The following is a 12,530-nucleotide window of genomic DNA, read 5'->3' as shown; positions in this document are numbered from 1 at the left end:
TCAAATCCATGTGCATTTGATGACAGGTTTTGAGTCTGATCAAAGTGCAGTCTAATCGATACACATCAAGATGCCCCATGGCGGCTGTCAATAACAGGCCTCAAAACCCTACTGCTGTAACCTGTCAACAACAGGGCCCAAAACCCTACTGCTGTAACCTGTCAACAACAGGGCCCAAAACCCTACTGCTGTAACCTGTCAACAACTGGGCCCAAAACCCTACTGCTGTAACCTGTCAACAACAGGGCCCAAAACCCTACTGCTGTAGCCTGTAAACAACAGGCCCCAAAACCCTACTGATGTAGCCTGTCAACAACAGGCCCCAAAACCCTACTGCTGTAGCCTGTCAACAACAGGCCCCAAAACCCTACTACTGTAGCCTGTCAATAACAGGCCCCAAAACCCTGCTGCTGTAACCTGTCCACAAGAGGCCCCAAAACCCTACTGATGTGTCAACAACAGGCCCCAAAACCCTACTGCTGTAACCTGTAAACAACAGGCCCCAAAACCCTACTAATGTGTCAACAACAGGCCCCAAAACCCTACTGCTGTAGCCTGTCAACAACAGGCCCCAAAACCCTACTACTGTAGCCTGTCAATAACAGGCCCCAAAACCCTGCTGCTGTAACCTGTCCACAAGAGGCCCCAAAACCCTACTGATGTGTCAACAACAGGCCCCAAAACCCTGCTGCTGTAGCCTGTAAACAACAGGCCCCAAAACCCTACTGCTGTAGCCTGTCAATAACAGGCCCCAAAACCCTGCTGCTGTAACCTGTCCACAACAGGCCCCAAAACCCTACTGCTGTAGCCTGTAAACAACAGGCCCCAAAACCATGCTGCTGTAGCCTGTAAACAACAGGCCCCAAAACCCTACTGCTGTAGCCTGTCAATAACAGGCCCCAAAACCCTGCTGCTGTAACCTGTCCACAACAGGCCCCAAAACCCTACTGCTGTAGCCTGTAAACAACAGGCCCCAAAACCCTACCACTGTAGCCTGTCAATAACAGGCCCCAAAACCCTGCTGCTGTAGCCTGTAAACAACAGGCCCCAAAACCCTACTGCTGTAGCCTGTCAATAACAGGCCCCAAAACCCTGCTGCTGTAACCTGTCCACAACAGGCCCCAAAACCCTACTGCTGTAGCCTGTAAACAACAGGCCCCAAAACCCTGCTGCTGTAACCTGTCAATAACAGGCCCCAAAACCCTGATGTTGTAACCTGTCAATAACAGGCCCCAAAACCCTACCGCTCTAGGCAGAGATCCTCACAGATAGTTTACATGAGATTATGATTGTCTGCCACAATGAAAGGAGAATTAGACTGCGTACTATGGAAGAACTAATCATGTCTTTCTTTCTTTATCTCTCTCTCTATTCTTCTCTTCTCTCTCTCCCTCCACCTCTCTCTCTCTCTCTCTCTCTCTCTCTCTCTCTCTCTCTCTCTCTCTCTCTCTCTCTCTGTAGATTCCTTTGTGTGACTCTACCATGGACCACATCCTCTGTTGCCTGCTGGTCCTGGGAACCGCAGTGTTGATGGCCCACGCATGCCCAAAGTACTGTGTGTGCCAGAACCTGTCCGAGTCCCTGGGGACCTTGTGTCCCTCCAAAGGCTTGCTCTTCGTCCCACTGGACATCGACAGGCGCACTGTGGAGCTCCGGCTGGGCGGAAACTACATCCTCCGCATCACCCAGCAGGACTTTGCCAACATGACCGACCTGGTGGACCTGACGCTCAGCCGCAACACCATCAGCTACATCCAGCCCTTCTCCTTCAGCGACCTGGAGACCCTGCGCTCCTTACACCTGGACAACAACCGTCTCATAGAGCTGGGTCCTGATGATCTCCGGGGCCTGGTCAACCTGCAGCACCTCATCCTTAACAACAACCAGCTGGGACGCATCTCGGACCGGGCCTTGGAAGACCTGGCACCCTCCCTAGAGGATCTGGATCTGTCCTACAACAACCTGAGGAGCCTGCCCTGGGACTCAGTCAAGCTGATGGTCTCTCTCCACCAATTGAGTCTTGACCATAACCTCCTGGACTTCATCCCTGAGGGGACCTTTACTGATCTAGAGAGACTGGCTCGCCTGGATCTCACCTCCAACCGACTGAAGAAGCTGCCCCCAGACCCCATCTTCGCAAGGGCCCAGGATTCATTGATGATGACCACTCCCTATGCCCCCCAGCTGTCCCTTGGCATCGGGGGGAACCCCCTGCATTGTAACTGTGAGGTGCTGTGGCTGCGGCGGCTGGAGAGGGACGATGATCAGGAGACATGCGCTTCCCCTTCCAACCTGAAGGGGCGCTACTTCTGGTATGTGAGGGAGGAGGAGTTTGTGTGCGAGCCACCCCTCATCACTCAGCACACCCACAGGATGCTGGTGCTGGAGGGCCAGATGGCCAACCTGAGATGCGAGGCCATTGGAGACCCCACCCCCACCATCCACTGGATGGCCCCTGATGACCGTGTCCTTGGCAACTCGTCCCGAACCGTCGTCTACGGCAACGGCACCCTGGAGATTCTCATCACCACCTCCAAGGACTACGGTACCTTCACCTGCATCGCGGCCAACGTGGCCGGGGAGTCCACCGCCTCAGTGGATCTGTCAATCATCCAGCTGCCCCACCTCAGCAACGGCACCGGTCAGGCCTCACAGCCCAAGTCCCGCCTCTCGGACATCACCGGCACCACCAGGATAAGCAAGGGGGTTCCAAAGACCCCCCCGGAGAAAGTGGTCACTGTGTCAGAGGTGACAGCCATTTCAGCCTTGGTTAAGTGGACCATCAGCAAGGCAGCGCCCAAGGTAAAGATGTACCAACTCCAGTACAACTGTTCCGACGATGAAGTCCTCATCTACAGGTAACAAATCTTCATTTTCAGAGAAGTAGGAACACCGATAGCTTTGATCTATGAGGGAACAAAAGATGGAGGAGACGCTCAATACACATGTTGTTTTAAGACTCCAGTCGACTTGTTTTGTTTACCTAAAGATAATGTCTCTCAGCTTTCACAAAAGATGAATGATGAAGATGAATTGTGCCAAACAGTAAATCATGCTGTTTACACTAAACAAAATACACTGTATCAATAACACTGCCATGTGTACAGAACCAGCAGCCTTCATACACAGTTTTCCATAACAATATAGCCTACAATGGTGTTGTTAATCCTAAGTGATCAATCCATCATCCATTGTTTCTGTCTGTCCGTTGAATTGTTCGACAGCGAAACAACTCACTTCACTTTCTACTGCCTTTTTCATCATCTGATGTTTCGGTCGCTAAGCATCAGCTCCATTATGCTAAGTAGGCCATAAATAAGGGAATTTCATCCCTAAGCTTAATGGATGGATATTCTGTCAATCAACTACAGCAGCTATTTGATGAGGCTGAAAGTGTATTACAGGAAGCTGATATATAGTATATTAGCACATCTCCAAACGACTGTGAAACCAGTTGGAAAGGAAATCCAATTATTTCATGCCATTTAAATGAGTTACTCTGTTAAAACCTAGAGAAAGGCAGATCAGTTCAGCCATAGACTTTGAGAGTTGTACTGTAACACTTTAGTGACATATAGGTCTATATCTCATCAGACAGTATTTATTTCTGCTTATCATTACCACTACACTTGGCTATGATTACTTTCTAGTTTATTATATACACTTTTTTCAAAGGGATTGGAATGTAAATTGTTAACTCTAACTTGTGCTATACCTGCCATGAAAAGAATGATATGTAGTCCTATAGTCAGTGTAGAGCTTTGTTATCGCATACAGTATGACTCTCCATTAGAACAATCAGTCCTTTTTCCTCTTCAAAACAAATCTGTAGAAAATCCTAAGTGTTTTCTCTGACAAATCTGAATCGCCGGGCGATAAAAGACTCAGGGCTCGGAGAACGATATAATAGTATATTTATTTACCCTATGGTTAGGGCAAGATAGAATATATTTACATTTACATTTACATTTAAGTCATTTAGCAGACGCTCTTATCCAGAGCGACTTACAAATTGGTGCATACACCTTATGACATCCAGTGGAACAGCCACTTGCATCTAAATCTTTTTTTTTTTTGGGGGAAGGGGGTGAGAAGGGGGGTGAGAAGGATTACTTACCCTTACTTACCCTATCCTAGGTATTCCTTGAAGAGGTGGGGTTTCAGGTGTCTCCGGAAGGTGGTGATTGATATATACCCAGAATACGTTAAGCATATTATCTTCATTCATCAGGATTGTATAAGCAGCAATAGAAGCTAAAGAAAGTGCTATACGTGGACATAGTAATGGAAGTTATGTGTCAGACACGGACTTTCAGTAACATTTAAGTTCAATTGCAATGAGTCCCTCAGAGCAATCCTTTACCATATAATGGTTTGATTGTACCATCCCATGTGATTTAAATATATGCCATTTTTAATGATTTAATGCCTATGTTTCTCCTCGGCTTGACAATGTGTTTCAGAAATGATAGCAAGGTCCTGGCAAGGTCCTGGATCCACTATTTTTGTCTGTTAGCTGGAGTCGCGGAGAGTGGTGGAGGATTCACGCTCCATACCTCTTGCATCACAGAGAAACGTGTTTGTTTTGGTATTTGGTGTTTTATTAGGATCCCCATTGGCTGTTGCGAAAACAGCAGCTACTCTTCCTGGGTCCACACAAAACATGAAACATGCCATAATACAGAACATGAATAGACATGAACAGCTCATGCACAGAACTACATGAATTTAAAAATGGCACACATAGCCTACATATCAATACATACACTTACACGTCAAATAGGGGGAGAGGCGATGTGCCGTGAGGTATTGCTTTATCGTAAAAAAAAAAAAACAGGTTTACTATTTATTTGAGCAATATACACTTGTATAGTTCCATGCAATAATTTCTCTATATAATACTGTAAGCTTTCTTGATTTTTTTTCAGGATTTGGGGACTGTGAAAATACCCCTGGTGGCATGTCTGGTGGGGTAAGAGTGTGTGTCAGAGCTATATCTAAGTTGACTATGTAAACAATTGGACATTGTTAACACATTCGTGTTTTTTGTAAAAGAGGAAATGATGCAGTCTGTCTCTCCTCAACTCTCAACTAAGAGAGACTGGCAGCATAGTACTTATATTAGCTGTCTGATTACAATTAAGAGGAAGACGTGACGCTCTGTTCTGGGCCAGCTGCAGCTTAACTAGGTATTATTTTCAGCACTTAACCACATGACTGGACAATAATCAAGATAAGACTAAATTAGAGCCTGCAGGACTTTCTTGAGTGTGGTGTCCGAAAAGCAGAGCATCTCTTTATCTCTCCTCATCTTTACAACCATTGAATCTATATGTTTTGACCATGACAGTTTATATTCTAAGGTAACACCTAGTGGTTTAAGTCTCCTCAACTTGTTCAACAGCCACACCATTCATTACCAGATTCAGCTGAGGTCTAGAGCTTAGAGAGTGATTTGTACCAAAATACAATGCTCTTAGTTTTAGATATGTTCAGGCCCAGTTTATTACTGGCCATCCATTCCAAAACAGACTGCAGCTCCTTGTTAAGGGTTTCAGTGACTTCATTAGCTGTGGTTGCTGACACATTCAGTACCAGTCAAAATTTGAACACACCTACTCATTCCAGGGTTTTTCTTTATTTTTACTATTTTCTATATTGTAGAATAATAATGAAGACATAAAAACTATGAAATAACACATACAGAATCATGTAGTAACCAAAAAAATGTTAAACAAATCAAAATATATTTTGTGTTTGAGATTCTTCAAAGTAGCCATCCTTTGCCTATCACTGCAGAATGCTGTGGCCATGCTAGTTAAGTGTGACTTGACTTCTAAATAAATCACTGACAGCTTCACCAGCAAGGCACCCCCACACCATCACACCTGTTCCTCCATGCTCCACAATGGTGATCCCTGCAGAATGCTGTGGCCATGCTAGTTAAGTGTGACTTGACTTCTAAATAAATCACTGACAGCTTCACCAGCAAGGCACCCCCACACCATCACACCTGTTCCTCCATGCTCCACAATGGTGATCCCTGCAGAATGCTGTGGCCATGCTAGTTAAGTGTGACTTGACTTCTAAATAAATCACTAACAGCTTCACCAGCAAGGCACCCCCACACCATCACACCTGTTCCTCCATGCTCCACAATGGTGACCCCGCCCGTGCAAAAAAACACATTTCCATTACACACTTGTACTAGTGTTTGACAGCCAAATATAAGCACCCCACAAATGATATACCCATTACTCTTTAGACCAAGATGGTGATATTGCCCATCTAGAGCCTTGCTCTGGACCCATTTGATATTTTATCTGTTGAACCTATCCTTAGGCCAAGACATTAATACTTGAGAATGTGGTCTTTAAAATGTGTCTGATTTGGGTATGAGTGAACAGATAACATCCCATGTAATTAATAACGTAATGAAATATTCCGCAATTCCAGGAGGTTTAGAGAGTCTTTTTACAGAAATGAAATGGGATCCACATTTGCATATTAATGGTGCGTTTCAGGCAGATAGTGATGCCGTCATCTTTATGATGAATAGTTTTCTAGCGATCATTAGTTTTAGATTTAACAACCCTTAATGTAATCGATGTGTGTATTGATGTGCTCGTAGGAGGATTATCTTTGAAAAGCCAAAGTTATTCAAAAAAGAGAGTTTACAAGCTCTGTTATGCTTATTTATTCTTTGTAAATGCAAAACAACACAATACAAACCTCTAACCAAACCTTGAGCTTAACACAAGACAAAACACGAACCAAACCTTGAGCTTAACAACACAAGTAAACACACTAACCCAACCGCGATCTTAACAACACAAGCCAACATACTAACCAAACCTTGATCTTAACACAAGCCAACACACTAATCAACCTTGAGCTTAGCAACAGAAGCCAACATACTAACCAAACCTTGAGCTTAACAACACAAGCCAACATACTAACCCAACTGCGATCTTAACAACACAAGCCAACATACTAACCAAACCTTGAGCTTAACAACACAAGTAAACACACTAACCCAACCGCGATCTTAACAACACAAGCCAACATACTAACCAAACCTTGATCTTAACACAAGCCAACACACTACTCAACCTTGAGCTTAGCAACAGAAGCCAACATACTAACCAAACCTTGAGCTTAACAACACAAGCCAAAACACTAATCAAACCTTGAGCTAATGCTGCAGTTGCACTGTTTGACACTCCCAAAGTTAGCTGTTTTTTCTAAAATGCACTCATCCATTATAGTTACCATAGCAGGATGTTTTATGGCAGGATATATACTCAAGTGTCACGCCCTGACCTTAGAGAGCCTTTATATTTCTCTATTTGGTTAGGTCGGGGTGTGATTTGTGTGGGCATTCTAGTTTTTCTGTTTCTTTGCTGGTTCCCAATCAGAATCTATCGTTGTCTCTGATTGGGGATCATATTTAGGCAGCCTGATTTCCACCTTAGTTTGTGGGATCTTGTTTTTGCATAGTTGCTGTTTAGCCCTGCAGAACTTTACGTTCGGTTGTGTATCTTGTTGGTTTTCCCCGGTGTCATTTAATAAAAGGAAAATGTACCACGCTTCACCTTGGTCTAATTCATCGAACGAACGTAACATCAAGGGTATGGACACAGACACAGGCTAGCATCAAGTTCCATTTAATCTCCCCACTACCGCTATAGTACAATTCAGAAGCATCTCCCAATAAATTCCCTGGCAGGGAGTGCAGAGCCCATTAGGGATTTTTGCTTATATAAGCATAATCACATTTCCCAGCACCCTGACATTTAGGCTGAATCAATGGAGCAAGAGACCCATTTGGCATGACCTTGTCTGTTATCCAGAGAAAGAGGCCGCCTTAAGAAATCATACAGTCCTCCTGGGGGGAATTAGCCATGAAATACTTTAATGATTGTTGAGTGGGAGAAATGCTATAACCTGAAGCAATGATTTGTTTGTTTGTTTTCAGTTCTTTTTTCTTTCTTGCCAATAAGGAAGTGTGTTGAAACTGTATCTGACAATAGCTTTTAAACTGTTTGGGAGGATGAGGGTCGCTGTGGCTGACTGCTGCCTATCCCTATCCCCTTCCCCACTACTTTTCCTTCCCAGAAGCAATGTTTAAGGACTCGCATCCACTCTCGCTCTGATTAATGTTATGGCCTCATGCCTTCACTGGAAATGATTTAAAGCAATCTCCAAATTGCCTTTCGATGCCCAAAGGGTGTAGGGAAAAAAACTTGTATTCATCTCCTTGTGATAAGCACAGCCAGACGTTTTTTCCTGAGTTCCACTTTGTCCCGATGTATTTTAATTCAGCTGAATGAAACATTCAACACAGACAGCCTGACATGAATCAGTCACAGGACAGAGCAGTGCCTGGCAAAATATTCACTAAGCACTGGAATTTCCCTCCATCCCATGCCTATACCAAGCAAGCCGTTATCACTGTGTAATAGATTACATCCCCTGAGGACCAAAACATGTAATATTATCAACTTTTGATCAAATTAAATTAAATTCAAATCACATTGTTTTGGTTACATACACATGGTTAGCAGATGTTAATGCGAGTGTAGTGAAGTGCTTGTGCTTCTAGTTCCAACCATGCAGTAATATCTAACAAGTAATCTAACAATTTCACAACAACTACCTTATACACACAAGTGTAAAGGAATGAATAAGAATATGTACGAGCGATGGCCGAACGGCATAGGCAAGATGCAGTAGATGGTATAGAGTACAGTATATACAGTGGGGCAAAAAAGTATTTAGTCAGCCGCCAATTGTGGAAGTTCTCCCACTTAAAAAGTTGAGAGGGGCCTGTAATTTTCATCATAGGTACACTTCAACTATGACAGACAAAATGAGGGGAAAAAATGCAGAAAATCACATTGTAGGATTTTTTATGAATTTATTTGCAAATTATGGCTTTGCGCCTTCTTCACCCCGCTGTCTGTGTGGGTGGACCATTTCAGTTTGTCTGTGATGTGTACGCCGAGGAAATTAAAGCTTTCACCTTCTCCACTACTGTCCTGTTGATGTGGAAAGGGGGATGCTCCCTCTGCTGTCCACGATCATTTCATTTGTTTTGTTGACGTTGAGTGTGAGGTTATTTTCCTGACACCACACTCCGAGGGCCCTCACCTTCTCCCTGTAGGCCGTCTCATCGTTGTTGGTTATGAAGCCTACCACCTGTAATGTTGTCATCAAACTTGATGATTGAGTTGGAGGCGTGCATGGCCACGCAGTCATGGATGAACCGGGAGTACAGGAGAGGGCTGAGAACGCACCCTTGTGGGGCCCCAGTGTTGAGGATCAGCGAGGTGGAGATGTTGTTTCCTACCCTCACCACCTGGGGGCGTCCCGTCCAGGACCCAGTTGCACAGGGCGCGGTCGAGACCAGGGGTCTCGAGCTTAATGACGAGTTTGGAGGGTATTATGGTGCTAAATGTTGAGCTGTAGTCGATGAACAGCATTCTTACATAGTTATTCCTCTTGTCCAGATGGGTTAGGGCAGTGCGCAGTGTGATTGCGATTGTGTCGTCTGTGGACCTATTGGGGTGGTAAGTAAATTGGAGTGGGTCTAGGGTGTCAGGTAGGGTGGAAGTGATATGATCCTTGACCAGTCTCTCAAAGCACTTCATGATGACGGAAGTGAGTGCTACAGGGCGATAGTCGTTTAGCTCAGTTACCTTAGCTTTCTTGGGAACAGGAACAATGGTGGCCCTCTTGAAGCATGTGGGAACAGCAGTCTGGGATAGGGATTGACTGAATATGTACGAAAACACACTAGCCAGATGGTCTGCGCATGCTCTGAGGACGCGGCTAGGGATGCCGTCTGGGCCGGCAGCCTTGCAAGGGTTAACACGTTTAAATGTTTTACTCACATTGGCTGCAGTGAAGAGCCCACAGGTTTTGGTAGCGGGCCGTGTCATTGGCACTGTATTGTCCTCAAAGCGAGCAAAGAATCTGTTTAGTTTGTCTGGGAGAAAGACATTGTGGTCTGCGACAGGGCTGGTTTTCTTTTTATAGTCCGTGATTGACTGTAGACCCTGCCACATACCTCTCGTGTCTGAGCCGTTGAATTGCGACTCTACTTTGTCTCTGTACTGACGCTTAGCTTGTTTGATTGCCTTGTGGAGGGAATAGATACACTGTTGTATTCGGTCATGTTTTCGGTCGCCTTCCCTGATTAAAAACAGTGGATCACGCTTTCAGTTTTGCGCGAATGCTGCCATCAATCCACAGTTGCTAGTTGGGGAAGGTTTTAATAGTCGCTGTTGGTACAACATCACCGATGCACTTGCTAATAAACTCGCTCACCGAATCATCAATGTTGTTGTTCGACGCTATCTGGAACACGGGGCGGCAGGGTAGCCTAGTGGTTAGAGCATTGGCCTAGTAACCGTAAATTTGCAAGTTCAAATCCTGTCGTTCTGCCCCTGAAAGAGACAGGCAGTTAACCCACTGTTCCTAGGCTGTCATTAAAAATAAGAATTTGTTCTTAACTGACTTGCCTAGTTAAATATAGATAAAATAAAAATATCCCAGTTCACATGATTGCAGCATCCTTGAAGCGTGGACTCAGACCAGTGTTTAACAGCCCTGAGCATGGGCATTTCCTGTTTCAGATTATTTTGCATCTTTTGCTCACTCCACACTAATACTGCAGTATTAGTGTGGAGTGAGTTATCAGTGAGTTATCAGAAAAAAAGGTATGGCATCATTGGTTATAGTTATTATTATATGGTTATATATTATCACATGGGTGTTGATGGCCAGCTTATCACATGGGTGTTGATGGCCAGTTTATCAATGGGTGCTTATGGCCAGCTTATCACAAGGGTGTTTATGGCCAGTTTATCACATGGGTGTTTATGGCCAGCTTATCACATGGGTGCTTAGGCCAGTTTATCACAAGGGTGTTTATGGCCAGTTTATCACATGGGTGCTTATGGCCAGTTTATCACATGGGTGTTTATGTCCAGCTTATCACATGGGTGTTTATGGCCAGCATACTACATGGGTGTTTATGGCCAGCTTATCACATGGGTGTTTATGGCCAGCTTATCACATGGGTGTTTATGGCCAGCTTATCACATGGGTGTTTATGGCCAGCATACTACATGGGTGTTTATGGCCAGCTTATCACATGGGTGTTTATGGCCAGCTTATCACATGGGTGTTTATGGCCAGCTTATCACATGGGTGTTTATGGCCAGCTTATCACATGGGTGTTTATGGCCAGCTTATCACATGGGTGTTTATGGCCAGCTTATCACATGGGTGTTTATGGCCAGCTTATCACATGGGTGTTTATGGCCAGCTTTTCACATGGGTGTTTATGGCCAGCATACTACATGGGTGTTTATGGCCAGCTTATCAGATGGGTGTTTATGGCCAGCATACTACATGGGTGTTTATGGCCAGCTTATCAGATGGGTGTTTATGGCCAGCATACTACATGGGTGTTTATGGCCATCTTATCACATGGGTGTTTATGGCCAGCTTATCACATGGGTGTTTATGGCCAGCATAATACATGGGTGTTAATGGCCAGCTTATCACATGGGTGTTTATGGCCAGCATACTACATGGGTGTTAATGGCCAGCATACTACATGGGTATTAATGGCCAGCTTATCACATGGGTGTTTATGGCCAGTTTTTCACATGGGTGTTTATGGCCAGCTTATCACATGGGTGTTTATGGCCAGCTTATCACATGGGTGTTTATGGCCAGCTTATCACATGGGTGTTTATCGCCAGCATACTACATGGGTGTTTATGGCCAGTTTATCACATGGGTGTTTATCGCCAGCATACTAAATGGGTGTTTATGGCCAGCTTATCACATGGGTGTTTATGGCCAGCATACTACATGGGTGTTTATGGCCAGCTTATCACATGGGTGTTTATGGCCAGCTTATCACATGGGTGTTTATGGCCAGCTTATCACATGGGTGTTTATGGCCAGCATACTACATGGGTGTTAATGGCCATCTTATCACATGGGTGTTTATGGCCAGCATACTACATGAGTGTTTATGGCCAGCTTAACACATGGGTGTTTATGGCCAGCTTATCACATGGGTGTTAATGGCCAGCTTATCACATGGGTGTTAATGGCCAGCTTATCACATGGGTGTTAATGGCCAGCATACTACATGGGTGTTTATGGCCCAAATACTACATGGGTGTTTATGGCCCGCATACTACATGGGTGTTTATGGCCCGCATACTACATGGGTGTTTATGGCCCACATACTACATGGGTGTTTATGACCAGCATACTACATGGGTGTTTATGGCCAGCTTATCACATGGGTGTTTATGGCCAGCTTATCACATGGGTGTTTATGGCCAGCTTATCATATGGGTGTTTATGGCCAGCTTATCACATGGGTGTTTATGGCCAGCATACTACATGGGTGTTTATGGCCCGCATACTACATGGGTGTTTATGGCCCGCATACTACATGGGTGTTTATGGCCCACATACTACATGGGTGTTTATGACCA

The 12,530-nt window shown here is 44.8% G+C and overlaps 2 protein-coding genes across 4 annotated transcripts in view; both read left to right on the top strand.

Moving 5' to 3' along the window:
* Positions 1 to 12,530, top strand: part of LOC118370408 (4-galactosyl-N-acetylglucosaminide 3-alpha-L-fucosyltransferase 9-like) — a 320,212-nt gene that overhangs the window by 155,196 nt on the left and 152,486 nt on the right. The gene's annotated exons all lie outside the window — the stretch shown is intronic.
* LOC118387219 (leucine-rich repeat and fibronectin type-III domain-containing protein 2-like) overlaps positions 1 to 12,530 on the top strand; it is a 175,054-nt gene that overhangs the window by 158,066 nt on the left and 4,458 nt on the right. The window contains exon 4 of the mRNA XM_052524039.1: positions 1,462 to 2,858. Within this exon, the coding sequence (XP_052379999.1) occupies positions 1,483 to 2,858 (1,376 nt within the window). The 5' untranslated portion in view covers positions 1,462 to 1,482. The remainder of the gene's footprint in view (positions 1 to 1,461; positions 2,859 to 12,530) is intronic.

The sequence above is a fragment of the Oncorhynchus keta genome, chromosome 8 (assembly GCF_023373465.1).
Source record: "Oncorhynchus keta strain PuntledgeMale-10-30-2019 chromosome 8, Oket_V2, whole genome shotgun sequence".
Taxonomy (NCBI): Eukaryota; Metazoa; Chordata; class Actinopteri; order Salmoniformes; family Salmonidae; genus Oncorhynchus; species Oncorhynchus keta.
Note: the sequence above shows the minus strand (reverse complement) of the source record. Positions and strands in the feature narration are given on the sequence as shown.